The 22,121-nt window shown below is 43.2% G+C and overlaps 1 protein-coding gene across 1 annotated transcript; it reads right to left on the bottom strand.

Annotated features, from left to right (window-relative positions):
- Positions 1-244: 244 nt before the first annotated feature.
- Positions 245-6,039, bottom strand: LOC139413031 (desmin-like). Its single transcript, XM_071160018.1, has 9 exons — positions 5,049-6,039; positions 3,711-3,771; positions 3,207-3,302; positions 2,551-2,712; positions 2,056-2,181; positions 1,546-1,766; positions 1,126-1,169; positions 682-770; positions 245-364 (listed from the first exon to the last, which is right to left on the bottom strand). Exons 1-9 carry the CDS (start codon positions 5,906-5,908, stop codon positions 323-325), a joined length of 1,701 nt encoding a protein of 566 aa, XP_071016119.1. The 5' UTR covers positions 5,909-6,039; the 3' UTR covers positions 245-322.
- Positions 6,040-22,121: the final 16,082 nt, after the last annotated feature.

The raw sequence follows: 22,121 nt of genomic DNA, 5'->3' as shown, positions 1-22,121 counted from the left end.
CTCTGTCTCTCTGTCCATTGAGAACCCTCCTCATACTAACGCCAGCCTTGTGATAGAACGTACAGTATCATATATAGTCATAAGTAAAGGCAAACAGTGCACATTGCTGTAGTAGGAAGTTACAAACAGGTCGGCTCGTACTTGAAGTCACCCAGCCTTTTGACTATTTCATTGGAGCGAGTGACCTTTGTGTCTTGAAATACTTAACGTCTTTGAAATAAGAACAACTAAAGGGTCACCAGGGTGAGTTGATAAAGTCCTTTTCGTTTTTATTTAGTCTTTTTGTCTTCCCTCAGTCTTCATCTTCTCTTCTGTTTGTCTGTTACATGATATCCTGCTGGTGCTGTGTTGACTCAGAGACCACCTATAGGGGGAGACAAAGAAGATATTTACTGTAACGTGAAAATAACAAGCCTATTATACTATTGGGAACGATACAGGTGTGAAGTACAGTTTCGATGTGTGTTGGTAGGTAAGTATGGCTTGTGAGAACTTGACTCGGGTGGAAGGAAAACATTTGGTGGATTGTATTGTTGTCAGCGAGGGGAGAGGAATTTGAGATATTCTCTCAAATACAAGTCTGTGCAAATACAAGTCTGTGGGTGTGTTTGTAAGCTATCTCTGTTTCACTCTACAAACAGGGGTATCTCTATGTGGGGTGGGGGGGGGGGGGGGTGTTACCTCTCCGTCACGGGTCTCGATGGTCTTGATAAGGACACTTTTCTTTGAGTGTGACTCAGCAACGCGGTGATGATGCTCTGGGCTCGTTTCTATCCAGACAGACAACCGTGGAATTAATACTCATCATCTTTTACATCTCATCTCTCACCTTTTTTTGAACATCTCTGTTCACCCTCTTAATATTGTGCCACCCCTTAAAATCTATTAATGAATGGTTCTATTTATGCGTCAGCAGTGAGGGGTCAAGTGAGGATCATTTGAAGTTCAAGCCTGTCACTTTTGATTTAAGGTGAGGTAAACAGCACTGCAAAAGATTTAGCTGCTTGTATCAATTGTGCCCTCTTGTGGCTCGATGCTGTAACTCATCTTATTTTGCAGCAGAGTTTGACAAAATAGAGCGTGTGTGTGCATGTGCGTGTGCGTTTGTGTGTGTGTTATTCTTACCACGGAAAGTCATGGTGGAATAGTTCTGTATGGGCAGGGAAATCCTACAGACGGAGAGAAAAGGGGGATGTCAGTTTTTAGCAGTGATACCAAATACCGTCCTCATACAAGATTATTCATCACCTCTCTGTCCTCAACCCTCTCCTCCTTTCTCCTCACTCTATTCCTTCAGCCCCCTGCCATTGTCTTCTCTTTCTTCCCCCTCTCTCCTGCCCTCCTCTATCTCTCCATTTCTCCTGCCCTCCTCTCTCCATCTCTCCTGCCCTTCTATCCCTTCCTCTCTCTTTCCCCTGCTTCTCTCTCTCCTGCCTCCCTCCTCCTGCTTCTCTGTCACCTATCCCCACTCCTCCTCCTCCATTTAACTTGCTCTCCTCCTCCTCCTCCTTCCTCTCTCTCATCTCCTCTTCTCCCTCCTCGTACCTGCTCTCCTCTCCCTCCAGCAGTTTCCTGTAGGTTGCTATCTCTACGTCCAGGGCCATCTTGACGTTGAGCAGGTCCTGGTACTCTCTCAGGTGCCTGGCCATCTCATCCTTCATGTTGGCGATCTCAGCCTCCAGACGGGAGATGGTGTCCTGGAACCCGCCGGCCTCCCGCCCGTGGCGCTCCTCCATCTCTCTCATCTGCCTCATCAGAGACTCGTTCTGCAGGGAGGGGGTTAGGGGTGGGGTAAGAGGAGAGAGGGAGGGGGTTAGGGGGGAGGAGAGAGGGGTAGGAGGAGCAAGGGAGTGAGGGAGGGGGAGAGAAATTAGAGAACGAGATTGACATGTTTCTTGGACGTGAACTTGCAGACCAGGGAAGGAACAAATGAAGAGAATGAGAAGGAGAGGAATGAAAGCGTGGTGGCATGAGTTATGAAAGTACAGAAGGATATGGGGAGGAATAAATGGTGTCGTGAGAAGAGGAGAGAAGTATTCAGACTGAGAGACTTACGGTGCCTTTAAGTGAGTCAATCTCACAGGTGTAGGACTGGAGCTGGTGTCTGAACTCCATGGTCTCCATCTTGGCCTCCTTCAGAGCCTCATTGTTCTTGTTCACCGCCTGGTTCAGGTCTGTCACCTATAGGTCAGCAGAGGTCAGAGGTCAACAGGAAGTACAGGAATCAACAGGAATCACTTTGCCTGACATCACAATAACGGCACCTGCCAGAGTGCCAGAGACATTTTCTAGTAAATCGAAGAATTTGACTGATCTGATCTCTCTCTCTCTTTCTCTCTCGTTCTATATCTCTCCCTCTCTCTCTCTCACTTTCTCTCGCTTTCTCTCTTGTTCTCTATCTCTCCCTCTCTCTCTGTCTCTCTTTCTCTCACTCTTGTTCTCTATCTCTCTCTCTTCCCTCTCTCCGTCTCTCTTTCTCTCTCTCTTGTTCTCTATCTATCTCTCTCCCCCTTCCCCCCTCTCTCTATGCCCCCCCCCCCCCCCCATCACCTTAGACTTGTACCACTCCTCGGCCTCCGAGATGTTCTTGGCGGCGATGCCCTCGTACTGAGCCCTGATGTCCCTGAGGGCAGCTGTCAGGTCCGGCTTGGACATGTCCATCTGGATCTGCACCTGGGTCTCCTGCATCTGGGACTGCATCTCACGGATCTCCTGCAAGTGAGGTGGGGAGGTGGGGAGAGGGGGAGGTCAATAGGTTTAAAGTGGAAGAAAGTAGAGGAGGAGGAGAGAGAGAGTTGGAGAAGGAGAGAGAGTGGGAGAAGGAGAGAGAGTTGGAGAAGGAGAGAGAGTGGGAGAAGGAGAGAGAGTTGGAGAAGGAGAGAGAGTGGGAGAAGGAGAGAGAGTGGGAGAAGGAGAGAGAGTGGGAGAAGTCAATAGGTTAAGGTTTCTACAGCTTTCTCTTTTCCATTGTCTGTTATGAAGCATACACACACACACAAATAGTGTTTGTGTGTGGTGTGTCTGTGTGTGTCTGTGTGTGTTTGTGTGTGTGTGTGTGTGTGTGTGTGTGTGTGTGTCTTTGTTCATTCCTACCACAGAGAGACAGACAGATGGAATGACCAATGACTGGATACATTGACAGATAGACAGACAGACCAACTGTAATAACACATAGCACATTAAAATACACAGACTGAGTAACGTACCTCCTCGTGAATCTTCTTGAGGAAGGCGATCTCCTCCTGTAGCGTCTCGATGCGTCTCTCCAAGTCTAGACGGGCCAGAGTGGCAGCATCAACATCCTAGAACAGACAGACGTTAGATTAGATTCATTCAACAGACATCTCACTGGGCAAAATCTGATTGAACCAACATTGTTTCCACGTCATTTCAACCCCCAAAATAAGTGTGATGACGTTGAATCAACGTGGAAAACTAAGGGCATTTCGTCTATTTTTTCACCCAACTTTTAACCTAAATCCAATGGCATGGTGATTTTTGTTGTTGATTTAACGTTAAATTCACATTAGCTGACAACTCAACAAAAAAAAACTTGACGTTGAACTGAATGACGTCGGTGCCCAGCTGTGTGGCAGTTCAAACGACTATCCAGTCTACATTCAGATTAAAAGCAGGGAAAATACTAGTAGTGAGACATGAACGTGTTCTCATATTCAGAATCTGTGTTGATTTAATAGTGTTGGACTCACAGCTCTGAAAGCAGCCAGGTTGTTCTCTGCGTCCTCCCTCTGAAGGATCTCTTCCTGCAGTCTGGATACACAGTGGAACAAAGAGATGGAGCAAGACCCGATCACAATTGTGTCTTTTACATGTCCGCCCGCACCTTTTACCAAACATTTTTTGTTGAACCTTTATTTAACTAGGCAAGTCACCCCACCCGTCTAATAACAAGTGATTTGTCACCCAGGAATTGTTTGATAGGGACTTTACGACTGCTGTGTGGATCTAATGTGCAAATGTGGTCTCAATCCAATCCCAGGCCCCATTTTGAATACCAGCTCTAGATGTCACAGTGGGCCGTACAGACAGCTAGAGAGATCTGGATTATATCTGTCTGAATACAGATGTTTTCATTCCTGGCCTTTTATAGAGTCGGGCCGCGGCGCCAGTAAGCGACGGTAAGGACATGCCTCTGTAAGGGCTAGAGGCTTAGGCCATACCCTAGGAGGCTGGCTTTAGTCTTTCAGAAGGAGGCTGGGTCTAGTCCTTCAGGGGTTAGGTGGAGGACAGATCTTGTTGACTTAATTAGAAGGTCCACTGGAGTTGGAACAAGACTCTCCCTCTCTGCACTTGTGTGCCTCTTGCTTTCTTCGCCAGTCTTTATTCATCACTAGTGCTCCTCTCCTATTTCACGGGTTGAATGAGAACGACATGCACTGCGTATTTAATGTCATCTAGGCCTACACTTCAACAGCAGAGGGGGCATGCCGATCTCGCAGCTATGCAAATGGCAGTAAGACTATCACACACTTGAAGAACCTGAAGCAGAAGCACTTCCTATTTTACCTACAGTAAGAATCCAAATACACAACGTCTCCAACAGCACCTCGCAGTCAGTCCACTTGTAGTGAGTGATATGACCAAGTTTAAAAATACTTGCCGTGACCACAACAAACAAACCAGATAAACCACAAGAGCTAATCGAGAGGCGCTGACTGAAATCCCAGGGGACTGTATGCATGAACCAGCCGTGACATCAGTGCTGCTTTTGGTGGCTGAAATGTCACGCTTACATTATATTAGGATCTTCACTTCTAGAGTTCTCCTCTCTCTAATCTTACCCACGATCCTCTCCTTCCTCCACTTATCCACCAATCAGAAACTACACCCCTACAGTCTTACTGAGCAATTCATCAATCAATCAAATGTATTTATAAAGTCCTATTTACATCAGCAGTTTTACAGTAACTTCTAGTTACCGTATTTCTACCCAACTCTTCCTCCTTCTCCTCCTACCTCCTCCTTATCTTCCTCTCCCCCCTCATCCTGCTCCTCTCGCTTCTCTTTCTCCCTCCCCTCTTTCCTACCTGAGTTTGAGTTTGTCCAAGTCTTCGCCCAGGTTGTCCCTCTCCACCTCGACGCGGCTCCTCTGATTGGTCAAGGCCTCCACCTGGCGACGCAGGTCCCTCATCTCCTCTTCGTACAGGTCGGCGATGCGTGTGGGTTCACGCCCCCGCAGCCTCTCAATCTCCACCACCAATGTAGCATTCTGCTGCTCCAGGAAGCGAACTTTCTCGATGTAGCTGGCGAAGCGGTCGTTCAGGTGCTGCAGCTCGACCTTCTCGTTGGTGCGCGTGTGGAGGAACTCCTGGTTCAGCGCGTCGGCCAGGCTGAAGTCCAGCGTCTCCCCCATCCCCGCGTAGGACCGCGAACCGTGGGCGGTCGATGACATCACAGGTCCACCAAAGTGAGACGAGGTGCGGTAGCCGGAGTAAGAGGGCGAGGCAGAGGTCTTGGTGACTTCGTAGACCCGGGAGGAGATGTGGCCGGAGCCGCCATGTCCGAGTCCGAGCCCCCCGCCCGAGCCCCGGCTGCTGTAGAGGGAATGGGACATGGCAGGGCTGTATCCTGTGCCAAAGGTGCGGCGGTAGGAGGAGGAGCCAGACTGGGCCGACTGAGCAGAAGAGCGGTAGGAGCTCATGGTGGAGTGCAGAAGGGTCTGGGCTGGAGCAGGAGAATGTTCTGGGCTGGAGCAGGAGAAGAGTCTTGGCTGGAGCAGGAGAATGTTCTGGGCTGGAGCAGGAGAAGGGTCTGGGCTGGAGCAAGAAAAGGGTCTGGGCTGGAGCAGGAGAAGGGTCTGGGCTGGCAGCTGGAGTGGACTGGAGCAGGGAGGCTGACTGAGGGACACACAGGACTCACTGGCTATTTGTAGTACCGACCCCCTCATATCCCCTCCCTCAAATCCTCTATATACCCTCCCCTCTTTCCATCTCTACCCCTCTCTTCCCCTCTCTGTCTGTGTCTCTATCTCTCAGTCTCTCATCCCCCCCTCTCTCCCTCTCCAGTATGGGCTGTCACGGGTCCTGGTGTGGGGTATGGTATTTGGTTCAGATTGTGTTCCAGAGGGAGAGGAGAGGGTTCTGGGAGGCTGTGTCCACCCTGACCGTCACAGCAGCATGACTGAGCTCACAATGGCCAGCTAGACCTCAGCTCAGCAATTGGACAGCTTCATGTCCACACCCCAGCTCAGCCCTAACCTTAGCCTCAACCATAACCATAACCCTAACCCTAGCTTCATGTCCACACCCCGGTTCAGCCCTAACCTTAGCCTCAACTACAACCCTAACCCTAGCTTCATGTCCACACCCCAGCTCAGCCCTAACCTTAGCCTCAACTACAACCCTAACCCTAGCTTCATGTCCACACCCCGGTTCAGCCCTAACCTTAGCCTCAACTACAACCCTAACCCTAGCTTCATGTCCACACCCCGGTTCAGCCCTAACCTTAGCCTCAACTACAACCCTAACCCTAGCTTCATGTCCACACCCCAGCTCAGCCCTAACCTTAGCCTCAACTACAACCCTAACCCTAGCTTCATGTCCACACCCCGGTTCAGCCCTAACCTTAGCCTCAACTACAACCCTAACCCTAGCTTCATGTCCACACCCCGGTTCAGCCCTTACCCTTGTAGTATAGACCCCTTCCTAACCCATCACTCAAAGCAAGGCTAGGATGATATCAATGCTACTCTTTTGCTCTTTCATTTCTAAATGGGTTTGTAGAATATAATTTGTTGTATTGTTGCTCTTTGTTGTAGTTTGATGGAGCTGATTGGTTGATTCAGACATGCTCCAATGACTCATGTTCTTCAGAACATTAGGTTTACTGGATAGCTAAATAGGAAAGCATAGTCATTCATTGACAGCATGTAGTACACAATACATTAGTTCACCCTACATAATTTGAAGTGCTTCCGCAGGGAAGACCTCATGACAGAACAGTTTAAAGATGGGTTTAAATGCTGCATCATCGACACATGGTTAGGCAGAGTGTTCTTCTCAGTGGGGGAGGTTAGGCCAACCTGCCTTAAAAAGGAAAAGCATCCCAAAGAGGAGAGAGAGGTATGTGCCTGGCCTGCCCTCTCTCCTCCAAGAAACGAGCAAGAGAGCCATCATCGTTCCTAAGCAAAGCGTGGCCTAAACAAAGGGGTGCCATTAATGATGATGTCATCATAAACATCTGTCACAGCTCTCACTGGCTGACGGAAGGGGGCTTTAACTTTCTAAGGACATCGTATGGACTACGGATGCCATGATGGGAAGAGAGGAAAAAATACATTTCTCAGGAGACCTCATCCTCTCAGATTACCCCCAGACTCAAATTACTTTTATGGAGAATTGTATGTATTGGTGAAGTCAGAAGACATACAATCCCACTTATGCAAGACGCTTTGGGTTTAGCCCTTGAGGCTCACATTGCTCCTAGGGGCTGAGTGTGATAAGCCCCACTATCTACCTAGAGAGCGGAGTGGTACTATACCACCATAGAATTATCACTGAACTATCACAGTGGATTATTGTAATGTTTGTTTATTTGTCTATTAATCCCATAAGGGATGGGTTGCCAATTGGCGATTTGACACGAAAATTAAATATAATGAATTAATTTTTTCATTCATTCATTCACCCACCAGTAGTATCACATAGGGCACAAAAACCTACCCCAGAGGCCATCACTGTGGGGCCCAATGAGTGAGTGAGGTGTGCAGTGATGGCTCCTTCCCTACCCCAGGCCTGGTGGTGTCAGAGCTACAGCTACAGCTGAAGTCGGAAATGTACAAACACTTAGGTTGGAATCATTAAAACTCGTTTTTCAACCACTCCACACATTTCTTGTTAACAAACTATAGTTTTGGCAAGTCGGTTAGGACATACACTTTGTGCATGACACAAGTCATTTTTCCAGCAATTGTTTACAGACAGATTATTTCACTTATAATTCACTGTATCACAATTCCAGTGGGTCAGAAGTTTACATACACTAAGTTGTCTGTGCCTTTAAACAGCTAGGAAAATTCCGGAAAATTATGTCATGGCTTTAGAAGCTTCTGATAGGCTAATTGACATAATTTGAGTCAATTGGAGGTGTACCTGTGGATGTATTTCAAGGCCTACCTTCAAACTCAGTGCCTCTTTGCTTGACATCATGGGAAAATCAAAATAAATCAGCCAAGACCTCAGAAACAAAAATTGTAAACCTCCACAAGTCTGGTTCATCCTTGGGAGCATTTTCCAAATGCCTGAAGGTACCACGTTCATCTGTACAAACAATAGTACGCAAGTATTAACACCATGGGACCACGCAGCCGTCATACCGCTCAGGGAGGAGACGCGTTCTGTCTCCTAGAGATTAACGTACTTTGGTGCGAAAAGTGCAAATCAATCCAAGAACAACAGCAAAGGACCTTGTGAAGATGCTGGAGGAAACAGGTACAAAAGTAAAACGAATCCTATATCGAAATAACCTGAAAGGCCGCTCAGCAAGGAAGAAGCCACTGCTCCAAAACCGCCATAAAAAAGCCAGAATACGGTTTGCAACTGCAAATGGGGACAAAGATCGTACTTTTTGGAGAAATGTTCTCTGGTCTGATGAAACAAAAATAGAACTGTTTGGTCATAATGACCATCGTTATGTTTGGAGGATAAAGGGGGAGGCTTGCAAGCCAAATAACACCTTCCCAGCCGTGAAGCACTGGGGTGGCAGCATCATGTTGTGGGGTTGCATTGCTGCAGGAGGGTCTGGTGCACTTCACAAAATAGATGGCATCATGAGGTAGGAAAACTATGTGGATATATTGAAGCAACATCTCAAGACATCAGTCAGGAAGTTAAAGTTTGGTCGCAAATGGGTCCTCCAAACGGACAATGACCCAAAGCATACTTCCAAAGTTGTGGCAAAATGGCTTAAGGACAACAAAGTCAAGGTATTGGAGTGGCCATCACAAAGCCCTGACCTCAATCCTATAGAAAATGTGTGGGCGGAACTGAAAAAGTCAGAGTAAAGAGGCCTACAAACCTGACTCCGTTACATCAGGAGGAATGGGCCAAAATTCACCCAACTTATTGTGGGAAGCTTGTGGAAGGCTACCAGAAATGTTTGACCCAAGTTAAACAATTTACAGGTAATGCTACCAAATACTAATTGAGTGTATGAAAACCTCTGACCCGCTGGGAACGTGATGAAAGAAATAAAAGCTGAAATAAATCATTCTCTCTACTATTATTCTGACATTTCACATTCTTAAAGTAAAGTGGTGATCCTAACTGACCGAAGACAAGAATTTTTACTAGGATTAAATGTCAGGAATTGTGAAAAACTGAATTTAAATGTATTCGGCTAAGGTGCATGCAAACCTCCAACTTTAACTGTAGATCTACCAGACTGAACACTTTGTTCACAGTGGAACTGACCCAAGCAGAGACCCAAGCAGAGCAGTCTCTCTGGGCTTCCTCAACACTCAGCAGAGAGACAGTCAAGACATGTAAACAAAGAGCAAAGTGCTACCTCCAAATCCTCTTCCTTTCTTTCAACTCTCCTCCTCGTCTTCCATCCCTTTCTCTCTCGCTCTCTCGCTCTCACTCTCTCTCTCTCCCCCTCCCCCCTATCTCTCTCTCTCTCTCTCTCTCTCTCTCTCTCTCTCTCTCTCTCTCTCTCTCCTCCATCCTTCTCATACTCTCTCTCTGTCAAGGCATGTAAACAAAGACCTGTGCTTCGGCCTTCCTCCTTTTCTTTCTACTCTCCTCCTCTTCCATTCCTGTCTCTCTATCGTCCTCCGCTCTGTGCGTCCCAGCACCATATAAGGCCGGGTGCTGCTGGGTCTGATGGTGGTGGTGTTAAATGACCAGCAGATGGAGACTAATATTAATGAGAAGCAGAGCAGGGCAAGACCATATTTATGATCTCTGTGTGCTTTGTTATGGACTGAGCCAAAGAAAGCCTGGACTGAGCCAGAGAAAGCCTGGACTGAGCCAGAGAAAGCCTGGACTGAGCCAGAGAAAGCCTGGACTGAGCCAGAGAAAGCCTGGACTGGAGCCAGAGAAAGTGCATGGACTGAGCCAGAGAAAGCCTGGACTGAGCCAGAGAAAGCCGGGACTGAGCCAGAGAAAGCCTGGACTGAGCCAGAGAAAGCCTGGACTGAGCCAGAGAAAGCCTGGACTGGAGCCAGAGAAAGTGCATGGACTGCTGGATCAAGACGATCTGATCGTCCTTCCAGTTATTATCCTGGTTTTGGTTGCAAGGCCAAAGGGCAAGGACATAAGCACAGTTGGCCGTCACCAAGTAGGTTTATCTACATTTTAAAGGCCTTTGGACTGATACTACGTGAAACATCCTACTTTTATTGAGATGGTTGAATCGGTTTTTGCTATTCCAAACGTTACAGAGAGTAGCGTGATTTTTTTTGAACCACTGTTAGATGTTCATTTACCATACTATTTCTATTTGTATTTATTGAGGATCCCCCGTTAGCTGTTGCCATGGCAGCAGCTATTCTTCCTGGGGTCCAGCAACATTAAGGCAGTTATATACAATAACAAAGTATCACATGACATTACATTTCATAACACTTTTCACAACACATTGAGAGTGTGCCCTCAGTCCACTACTCTACTACCACATATCGACAATACAAAATCCCTGTGTACCTGTGTGTCGAGTGTGTGTCTTATCATGTGTATGTGTGTCTGTGCCTGTGTCTCTTCACAGTCCCGCTGTTCCATAAGGTGTAATTTCTGTCTGTAATAAAGCCCTTTTGTGGGGAAAGACTCATTCTGATTGGCCGGGCCTGGCTACCCAGTGGGTGGGCCTTTTTCCCACTGTGGTGGGCCCCTGCCCAGTCATGTGAAATCTATAGATCAGGGCCTAGTTCATTGATTAACTGTAACTCGGTAAAATTGTGTAAATTGTTGCATGTTGCGTTTATAATTTGTGTTCAGTATACTTCTCTTCCCCGTTTAAGTGTTCTATGTGTTCAGTATACTTCTCTTCCCTGTTTAAGTATTCTATGTGTTCAGTATACTTCTCTTCCCCGTTTAAGTGTTCTATGTGTTCAGTATACTTATCTTCCCTGTTTAAGTATTCTATGTGTTCAGTATACTTCTCTTCCCTGTTTAAGTGTTCTATGTGTTCAGTATACTTCTCTTCCCTGTTTAAGTGTTCTATGTGTTCAGTATACTTCTCTTCCCTGTTTAAGTGTTCTATGTGTTCAGTATACTTCTCTTCCCTGTTTAAGTGTTCTATGTGTTCAGTATACTTCTCTTCCCTGTTTAAGTGTTCTATGTGTTCAGTATACTTCTCTTCCCTGTTTAAGTATTCTATGTGTTCAGTATACTTCTCTTCCCTGTTTAAGTGTTCTATGTGTTCAGTATACTTCTCTTCCCTGTTTAAGTATTCTATGTGTTCAGTATACTTCTCTTCCCTGTTTAAGTGTTCTATGTGTTCAGTATACTTCTCTTCCCTGTTTAAGTGTTCTATGTGTTCAGTATACTTCTCTTCCCTGTTTAAGTGTTCTATGTGTTCAGTATACTTCTCTTCCCTGTTTAAGTGTTCTATGTGTTCAGTATACTTCTCTTCCCTGTTTAAGTGTTCTATGTGTTCAGTATACTTCTCTTCCCTGTTTAAGTGTTCTATGTGTTCAGTATACTTCTCTTCCCTGTTTAAGTATTCTATGTGTTCAGTATACTTCTCTTCCCTGTTTAAGTGTTCTATGTGTTCAGTATACTTCTCTTCCCTGTTTAAGTGTTCTATGTGTTCAGTATACTTCTCTTCCCTGTTTAAGTATTCTATGTGTTCAGTATACTTCTCTTCCCTGTTTAAGTGTTCTATGTGTTCAGTATACTTCTCTTCCCTGTTTAAGTGTTCTATGTGTTCAGTATACTTCTCTTCCCTGTTTAAGTGTTCTATGTGTTCAGTATACTTCTCTTCCCCGTTTAAGTGTTCTATGTGTTCAGTATACTTCTCTTCCCCGTTTAAGTATTCTATGTGTTCAGTATACTTCTCTTCCCCGTTTAAGTGTTCTATGTGTTCAGTATACTTCTCTTCCCCGTTTAAGTATTCTATGTGTTCAGTATACTTCTCTTCCCCGTTTAAGTGTTCTATGTGTTCAGTATACTTCTCTTCCCCGTTTAAGTATTCTATGTGTTCAGTATACTTCTCTTCCCCGTTTAAGTGTTCTATGTGTTCAGTATACTTCTCTTCCCTGTTTAAGTATTCTATGTGTTCAGTATACTTCTCTTCCCTGTTTAAGTGTTCTATGTGTTCAGTATACTTCTCTTCCCTGTTTAAGTGTTCTATGTGTTCAGTATACTTCTCTTCCCTGTTTAAGTGTTCTATGTGTTCAGTATACTTCTCTTCCCTGTTTAAGTGTTCTATGTGTTCAGTATACTTCTCTTCCCTGTTTAAGTGTTCTATGTGTTCAGTATACTTCTCTTCCCTGTTTAAGTGTTCTATGTGTTCAGTATACTTCTCTTCCCTGTTTAAGTGTTCTATGTGTTCAGTATACTTCTCTTCCCTGTTTAAGTATTCTATGTGTTCAGTATACTTCTCTTCCCTGTTTAAGTGTTCTATGTGTTCAGTATACTTCTCTTCCCTGTTTAAGTGTTCTATGTGTTCAGTATACTTCTCTTCCCTGTTTAAGTATTCTATGTGTTCAGTATACTTCTCTTCCCCGTTTAAGTGTTCTATGTGTTCAGTGTACTTCTCTTCCCTGTTTAAGTATTCTATGTGTTCAGTATACTTCTCTTCCCTGTTTAAGTGTTCTATGTGTTCAGTATACTTCTCTTCCCTGTTTAAGTGTTCTATGTGTTCAGTATACTTCTCTTCCCTGTTTAAGTGTTCTATGTGTTCAGTATACTTCTCTTCCCTGTTTAAGTGTTCTATGTGTTCAGTATACTTCTCTTCCCTGTTTAAGTGTTCTATGTGTTCAGTATACTTCTCTTCCCTGTTTAAGTGTTCTATGTGTTCAGTATACTTCTCTTCCCTGTTTAAGTATTCTATGTGTTCAGTATACTTCTCTTCCCTGTTTAAGTGTTCTATGTGTTCAGTATACTTCTCTTCCCTGTTTAAGTATTCTATGTGTTCAGTATACTTCTCTTCCCTGTTTAAGTGTTCTATGTGTTCAGTATACTTCTCTTCCCTGTTTAAGTGTTCTATGTGTTCAGTATACTTCTCTTCCCTGTTTAAGTGTTCTATGTGTTCAGTATACTTCTCTTCCCTGTTTAAGTGTTCTATGTGTTCAGTATACTTCTCTTCCCTGTTTAAGTGTTCTATGTGTTCAGTATACTTCTCTTCCCTGTTTAAGTATTCTATGTGTTCAGTATACTTCTCTTCCCTGTTTAAGTGTTCTATGTGTTCAGTATACTTCTCTTCCCCGTTTAAGTGTTCTATGTGTTCAGTATACTTCTCTTCCCCGTTTAAGTGTTCTATGTGTTCAGTATACTTCTCTTCCCCGTTTAAGTGTTCTATGTGTTCAGTATACTTCTCTTCCCTGTTTAAGTATTCTATGTGTTCAGTATACTTCTCTTCCCCGTTTAAGTGTTCTATGTGTTCAGTATACTTCTCTTCCCTGTTTAAGTATTCTATGTGTTCAGTATACTTCTCTTCCCTGTTTAAGTGTTCTATGTGTTCAGTATACTTCTCTTCCCTGTTTAAGTGTTCTATGTGTTCAGTATACTTCTCTTCCCTGTTTAAGTGTTCTATGTGTTCAGTATACTTCTCTTCCCTGTTTAAGTGTTCTATGTGTTCAGTATACTTCTCTTCCCTGTTTAAGTATTCTATGTGTTCAGTATACTTCTCTTCCCTGTTTAAGTGTTCTATGTGTTCAGTATACTTCTCTTCCCTGTTTAAGTGTTCTATGTGTTCAGTATACTTCTCTTCCCTGTTTAAGTATTCTATGTGTTCAGTATACTTCTCTTCCCTGTTTAAGTGTTCTATGTGTTCAGTATACTTCTCTTCCCTGTTTAAGTATTCTATGTGTTCAGTATACTTCTCTTCCCTGTTTAAGTGTTCTATGTGTTCAGTATACTTCTCTTCCCTGTTTAAGTGTTCTATGTGTTCAGTATACTTCTCTTCCCTGTTTAAGTATTCTATGTGTTCAGTATACTTCTCTTCCCTGTTTAAGTGTTCTATGTGTTCAGTATACTTCTCTTCCCTGTTTAAGTGTTCTATGTGTTCAGTATACTTCTCTTCCCTGTTTAAGTGTTCTATGTGTTCAGTATACTTCTCTTCCCTGTTTAAGTGTTCTATGTGTTCAGTATACTTCTCTTCCCTGTTTAAGTGTTCTATGTGTTCAGTATACTTCTCTTCCCTGTTTAAGTGTTCTATGTGTTCAGTATACTTCTCTTCCCTGTTTAAGTGTTCTATGTGTTCAGTATACTTCTCTTCCCTGTTTAAGTGTTCTATGTGTTCAGTATACTTCTCTTCCCTGTTTAAGTATTCTATGTGTTCAGTATACTTCTCTTCCCTGTTTAAGTGTTCTATGTGTTCAGTATACTTCTCTTCCCCGTTTAAGTGTTCTATGTGTTCAGTATACTTCTCTTCCCTGTTTAAGTGTTCTATGTGTTCAGTATACTTCTCTTCCCCGTTTAAGTGTTCTATGTGTTCAGTATACTTCTCTTCCCTGTTTAAGTATTCTATGTGTTCAGTATACTTCTCTTCCCTGTTTAAGTGTTCTATGTGTTCAGTATACTTCTCTTCCCTGTTTAAGTATTCTATGTGTTCAGTATACTTCTCTTCCCTGTTTAAGTGTTCTATGTGTTCAGTATACTTCTCTTCCCTGTTTAAGTGTTCTATGTGTTCAGTATACTTCTCTTCCCCGTTTAAGTGTTCTATGTGTTCAGTATACTTCTCTTCCCCGTTTAAGTGATCTATGTGTTCAGTATACTTCTCTTCCCTGTTTAAGTGTTCTATGTGTTCAGTATACTTCTCTTCCCCGTTTAAGTGTTCTATGTGTTCAGTATACTTCTCTTCCCCGTTTAAGTGTTCTATGTGTTCAGTATACTTCTCTTCCCTGTTTAAGTGTTCTATGTGTTCAGTATACTTCTCTTCCCTGTTTAAGTGTTCTATGTGTTCAGTATACTTCTCTTCCCTGTTTAAGTGTTATATGTGTTCAGTATACTTCTCTTCCCTGTTTAAGTGTTCTATGTGTTCAGAATACTTCTCTTCCCTGTTTAAGTATTCTATGTGTTCAGTATACTTCTCTTCCCTGTTTAAGTGTTCTATGTGTTCAGTATACTTCTCTTCCCTGTTTAAGTGTTCTATGTGTTCAGTATACTTCTCTTCCCTGTTTAAGTGTTCTATGTGTTCAGTATACTTCTCTTCCCTGTTTAAGTGTTCTATGTGTTCAGTATACTTCTCTTCCCTGTTTAAGTGTTCTATGTGTTCAGTATACTTCTCTTCCCTGTTTAAGTGTTCTATGTGTTCAGTATACTTCTCTTCCCTGTTTAAGTGTTCTATGTCTCCATTTAGTCCCTTTAACCCGTGTGCATCTTTGTTATATCTCCCTCTCCCTCTTCAGGTGACACCAATGTGCTCTACGTTGCCGGGCGAGCAGGACCCCTGTTCTCTCACACTCTAAAATGAACACACGGCAGAATGGGAACAAAAGCCCTCAAACCCTTCCAGGCAGCAGGCATTCCAGTCAGGCTGCGTCAGGGGGGAGCAAGTCCCTGGTAGGTCTACTGTACACTGAGCGCACAAAACATTAGGAACACCTTGCTGATATTGAGTTGCACCCCCTTTTTCCCTCAGAACATCCTCAGTTCATCGGGGCATGGACTCCACATGGTGTCGAAGGTGTTCCACAGGGATGCTGGCCCGTGTTGACTCCAATACTTCTTACAGTTGTGTGAAGTTGGCTGGATGTCCTTTTGGGGGGGTGGACCATTCTTGATACACACAGGAAACTGTTGAACTTGAAAAACCCAGCAGCGGTGCAGTTCTTGACACACTCAAACTGGCGCGCCTGACACCTACCCTGTTCAAAGGCACTTAAATATGTTATCTTGCCCAGTCACCCTCTGAATGGCAAACATACACAATCCATGTCTCAATTATCTCAAGGCTTAAAAATCCTTATTTCCCCCCCCCATCCACACTGATTTAACAAGTGACATCAATAAGGGATCATAGCTTTCACCTGGATTCACCTGGTCAGTCTATGTCATGGAAAGAGCAGGATTCACCTGGTCAGTCTATGTCATGGAAAGAGCAGGATTCACCTGGTCAGTCTATGTCATGGAAAGAGCATAATATTCATAATGTTCTGTACATTCAGTGAATACAGGTGAAAGCTATGATCCCTCATTGATGTCACTTGTTAAATCCACTTCAGTCAGTGTAGATGAAGGGGAGGAGATGGGTTAAAGAAGGGTTTCTAAGCCTTGAAACGATTGAGATGTGGATTGTGTATGTGTGCCATTCAGAGGGTGAATGGATAAGACAACACATTGGTAGTAGGTGCCAGGCCGGACCGGTTTGTATCAAGAACTGCAACACTTTTCACGCCCAACACTTTCCCGTGTGTATCAAGAATGGTCCACCACCCAAAGGACATCCAGCCAACTTCACACGACTGTGGGAAGCACTGTGGGAACATGGGCCAGCAACCCTGTGGAACGCTTTCGATACTTTGTAGAGTCCATGACCTGACAAATTGAGGCTGTTCTGAGGGCAAAAGGGGGTGCAACTCGATATTAGGAAGGTGTTCCTATTGTTTTGGACACTCAGTGTACCCTCTAATGTTTTAACTGTGCAACAGGGTTGGGGAAGCTACTCTGAAAATATAGTGTGCCAAGCTAAAGCTATCCTTAAGAAAAATATAGTTTACTTAAAACCTTCTACTGCAGTGGGCTAAATCAGGGTCACACAGAGTGATTCTTGGTAGTCTTAAACAAATCTACTTTGAAACAAAATGATAAAACTCACACACATTGTTATGGGCCTAAAACCCCGTACCATGTCAGATATAGGGTTGAAATGTATTCCATTCTGAGTTTGCATCCCAATATTACACTTTATATACATCACAGAAGACTCAAATATAACAAAACTGTTTGACATAGAAACACCGGATTTTCACCATTAAAAAAAAGTTGAAGAATTATGAAATGATGAAAAATATGGATAACATTCCACCCATGAGGCCACTAGGTCATTTGCCTGCAGGAAAGAGCTACCTTTAAAAATATATAATATATATTTCACTTTTATTTAACCAGGTAGGCTAGGTGAGAACAAGTTCTCATTTGCAAGATAAAGCATAGCAATTCGACACATACAACAACACAGAGTTACACATGGAATAAACTAACATACGATAGATAGATGGGCTGTTTACAGATGGGCTATGTACAGGTGCAGTGATCTGTGAGCTGCTCTGACAGCTGGTGCTTAAAGCTAGTGAGGGAGATATGAGTCTCCTGCTTCAGTGATTTTTGCAGTTCGTTCCAGTCATGGGCAGCAGAGAACTGGAAGGAAAGACGACCAAAGAAGGAATTGGCTTTGGGGGTGACCAGTGAGATATACCTGCTGGAGCGCGTGCTACGAGTGGGTGCTGCTATGGTGACCAGTGAGCTGAGATAAGGCGGGGCTTTACCTAGCAGAGACTTGTAGATAACCTGTAGCCAGTGGGTTTGGTGACGAGTATGAAGCGAGGGCCAACCAACGAGAGTGTACAGGTCGCAGTGGTGGGTAGTGTATTGGGCTTTGGTGACAAAACGGATGGCACTGTGATAGTTAAAATTTACTTTGAAAAAGCGGTTCCCTACATCCAAACTACTTTGTGATAAGTTATCAGATGTAAATCTGAAGTGTCGTAGACTGCAAATTGCAAGGTCACTTTGGGGTCATACAGACGTAGGATCTCAGTCTGAGCCAGTTTGCTACAGCAGGAAAAGAATCATGCAGCAACAGGAAATGTGAATTACTATGTCAAATTAACAGAATGTGTAATTTTGCATATTAAACTTGAAAACAATGTTTCAAGTGAGAATTAGACAGGTCTGTTGCAAATAAACAGAAAGTAAATGATTGTCTACAGTACTTCAACCATATATGATTTTCTTGCAAAAAGTAGTGTGTAGTGTGTAGTTCCAGTACTTAGCTACACCTCTATCTACACTAGTTCACTACTTCCCAACACTGTTGAGCACTACACTATAATGTTGATTACGTGCTCTAAATGAATGTACTACAAGTCCATCTCAACCAGTAGATGTCAGTCATGTAACACGTGTGAATGTGGGCTTCATTCATGTTTCTTCCATCAATCAACACGCCCCCATTGCATTGACCAAAAATGCATGTCTGGTCTTAGATATCTAAAGACCACATGATTATATATGACAGTCCACCAGAGAAGTGCTACAGGGACTCCTATATAGGATAGACCCACAGTACCGACCACCACAGATCTCTCCAACCCCCGTTGAACCCCAGAGAGGTTCAGTTTCCATGTTTTCCCCCAATCTGTCATAGTACATTTCATTAACCCCCGAGGAGCACCAGGCCCTTTCAGGGGGGTCATCTAACACCCGCAGCTCAAACAGAGCCACTCTGACCTTCAACCTACTTCCCCAGCCTGCAACAAAATGAAACAGGCTCCCTGTCGTGCTGAAACGCTCACCCTCCATTTGGGGTCTCTGAACTCTCTGTCTGAGGGACGGGAGAAGAAGTGTGTGTGTGTGTGTGTGTGTGTGTGTGTGTGTGTGTGTCCGCTTGTGGGCATGCGTATGTGAACGTGTTTAACTACACTTGTAGAAGTCTCCACGAGAATAGTTAAACAAAGAAAAAGTTGACCAACGGGGGACATTTTGTTAGTCCCCACAAAGAAAAAAGCTATTTCTAGGAGGTTTAGGGTTAAGGTTAGAATTCGAGGGACAGAGCTGGTCAAGAGAGAGCTGGTCCTTGACCAAGGTAAGGTTGCTGTCTCCCTGGGTACATGTACATCCAACACAGTCCTTAAATGCTGATTTCTCACATAGATGCACACTTTCATTCAGGTTATAGACCATGTAACTAGGCCTAGGACCGTGTAGGCTATAGTAGTTATGGGTTTCGTGTGTGTGACAGATTGTGCAATCGTTCCAAATCCTCCCTGACTCTCTTGGCTTCGTTTCACAGTGAGCATAATGGGAGTTTTCCAGCAATTGTAAAGGGAGTTTTGCAGGAACATATACTAATAACATCCACATGTGACTGTAATTTCTATATTTATATTCCATAGTAAACAATACCTATTGTGATTTTTCAGCCGTAATGAGATGCTGCTTCCCTCCTCAGAGTTGCAGATGAGTCTGTACCCTGAGATTGTATTACTCATACGCCATGACTCACTTATTGTGAAAACACTTTTGTACCAAATAGTATGGCGAAAACATAAGAATTCCTAGTATTAGGCATCAATTTCCATGTTTGTGTCTTTGACTGCCAAGAACTTTGTTTCCGTGGTATTATGTTAAACACATTTCTAAGAACAGCAGCCTTGGCTCTAGAAAGGGGAAGGAGGATGAAAGGTATTTTCCTGGTCAAATTTGAACCTTGAACTCAATGCACTCTATGGCAGGAAGTGGTATCCATATAAGGAGCATAAGATGGTTTCCTTTTCCAGTTTTGTTCAATCATGGCTAATGTTTCAAAAGTCTTAAAGCGCATTTGAAATTGACTGAGTAAAACAAACCAATTCACAGTCACTTGTTCATTGCGCCAAATGACTCTTTCTATTGGATACATATTCAATCTATGCTTTTCAAAATGCAATATGCACTTTACTTGATATGATTTTCTTGTCATTTTCTAATGATACCATTTCTTTTATTGCTTTGTTGCAATTTTCACAAGTATGTGATAGATTTCCACAACTCTTAGTAAAAAAATCTCAACAGATCCTGCAAAAAGGCAGTTTGTTTCAAAACTCTAGGCACATTTTCAATTGACTAAGTGCAACACACAAGATCATACAGTCACTTTTTCACCAGACTTAATCCGTGTTTCATATTGCAATACATTTTCATTTAAAGTCTTTGCATTTTACAATGCAATGCTCACAATACTTTTGATATGATTCTCTTCTATTTTGTTAGAATACTTCATCTGACTGCTCTCAATTGATGACCACTTAAACGTTTGGTGAACCTAGAGATTTTACATGTCAACTGGTTTGTCTACTGCAGATTATGAGAACTACATAATGAAAATGTCTGTGAAGTAGAAACATTAAAAGTATGATATATATATATACTATTATGATGATGACTATTCTGATTTGACTTCACAGTAAATAAATAAGAAATCTGATAGTGACAAGTTTAGATATATGAAACAAATCAAAGTTTATTGGTTGCGTAACCAGATGAGCAGATGTTACAGCAGGTGCCGTGAAATGCTTGTGTTATGTGTTTCGAGCTCCTACAGTGCAGTAATACAATAGCAATACAATGCAATACCAATATACAAATAATCCAGAAAGTCCACAAGAATGAATACATCCCCATACAAAATGAAGTTGCTGGGGTCTGACAGGCTTGATGCAAACCAGTGCCTGCTAAACACGGTTTCTTTCCATTATTTCATTTGATTACGTTGTAAAAGATGTCTTCAATGATCACACCTTTAATCACAAAATGATGGAATTATGTGTTACGTTCCCCAGTTTTTGTGTTGTGGGTTCGTATGTGTGTGAATTTCAGGAAATGTCTTCCTGGAATCCTAAAGCCTTTGATTGGTCCGCCCTATCGCTGATTGGAGCTCCGACCACTCCCTCTCGTCAGGGGAAACAGCTGTCTCTTCAATTACCAACTCCTTCTCCAGCTTGATATAAAACAATGTTCTGTCTTCAGGGAGGGGAGCTTCTTTTTATGTCCTATGTTGGCCAGTGAATGTTTTGTTGATATTATTTTGCAGCTGCGCCTTCAGAGGTATGTGTATGCCAATTGGACTTAGTGGTTTCTGGTTATTGAAATTGTTCACTTAAAGTATTGGTAAATTATTCTGTTTCAGTTGTTCCCAGGGGGGGAAGGGGAACGCACGTTGGGAGTGTTTCGGCAAGAGGCCTGCGGGCGTATCTAATCCGTGGTATTGAATCTGTCTATGCACACTAGGTAAAACCTGGGCTGATCACCACCCTGTATTTTGGTTAGTGCTCCAGTTGGTGCTTAAGGTAAGGTAGGAGAGGGGACTATTTAATATTTATTTTCTTTGGTACCGTCCAGACCCTTTTCTCCACATTACTGTGTTAAGGAATAATAAATTCCCTGTAAACTGTATTTTTCTCTGCCTCAGTCCTTCCCCGCACCTACGATCAAATACTTTTTCACTCCATGGGGAGTTGAGATGTAGCGGGGTGTTGCGTTCCCTCATCCAAGAGGCGTACGTAACATGAAATTCAATACTACATTTTGACTACTTCAATAAACATAAGTGAATTTGTCCCAATATTTTTGGTCCCCTAAAATGGGGGGGACTATGTACAAAAGGTGCTGTAATTTCTAAATCGTTCACCCGATATGGATGGAAATACCCTCAAATTAAACTGACAGTCTGCACTTCAACGTCATAGCTCATTGTATATAGTTTGATAACTGCTGAACACTGTATATTTTCTATATTTTTACATAAACTGATGTCAAATTGATACATTTGATGTTGGAAGGTGAAACCAAATCATGTGTGGATGTGGCTGTAAATACTACATTGTCCTCCATCAGCCAGTCTGCTTCAATTGGACAAAGTGGAACGAGTCGCTCATGTGCTGCCATTTTGGAATTCTAGTGTAGTATCCAAATGCACTGCTGAAATACCTGGGTTGTGTATCTAACAATACATTCCACTCATTATCTGCATTTCCTTGATACACTGTTAGCTGATGAATTTTGTCAAGCAGAGAGGCAGGCGATACTGTGTCAGTTGACAAGTCACGTCGACAAGGTGATCTTGTACATTGTTACATGGGGCAAAACACAACACCGAGCTACGTTTGTTTTCAGTAGCCAATCACTTTACAGTAACTTTCTGATTTGTCCTATGTCTTGTATAAGGATAATGGAAATGTAAGACTGGATAGAAACGTGTATATCAAGTTATAGTCAAGTACTGTAGGGGAAATGATA

The sequence above is a fragment of the Oncorhynchus clarkii genome, chromosome 7 (assembly GCF_045791955.1).
Source record: "Oncorhynchus clarkii lewisi isolate Uvic-CL-2024 chromosome 7, UVic_Ocla_1.0, whole genome shotgun sequence".
NCBI lineage: Eukaryota > Metazoa > Chordata > Actinopteri > Salmoniformes > Salmonidae > Oncorhynchus > Oncorhynchus clarkii.
This window is presented reverse-complemented; position numbering and strand designations above follow the sequence as displayed.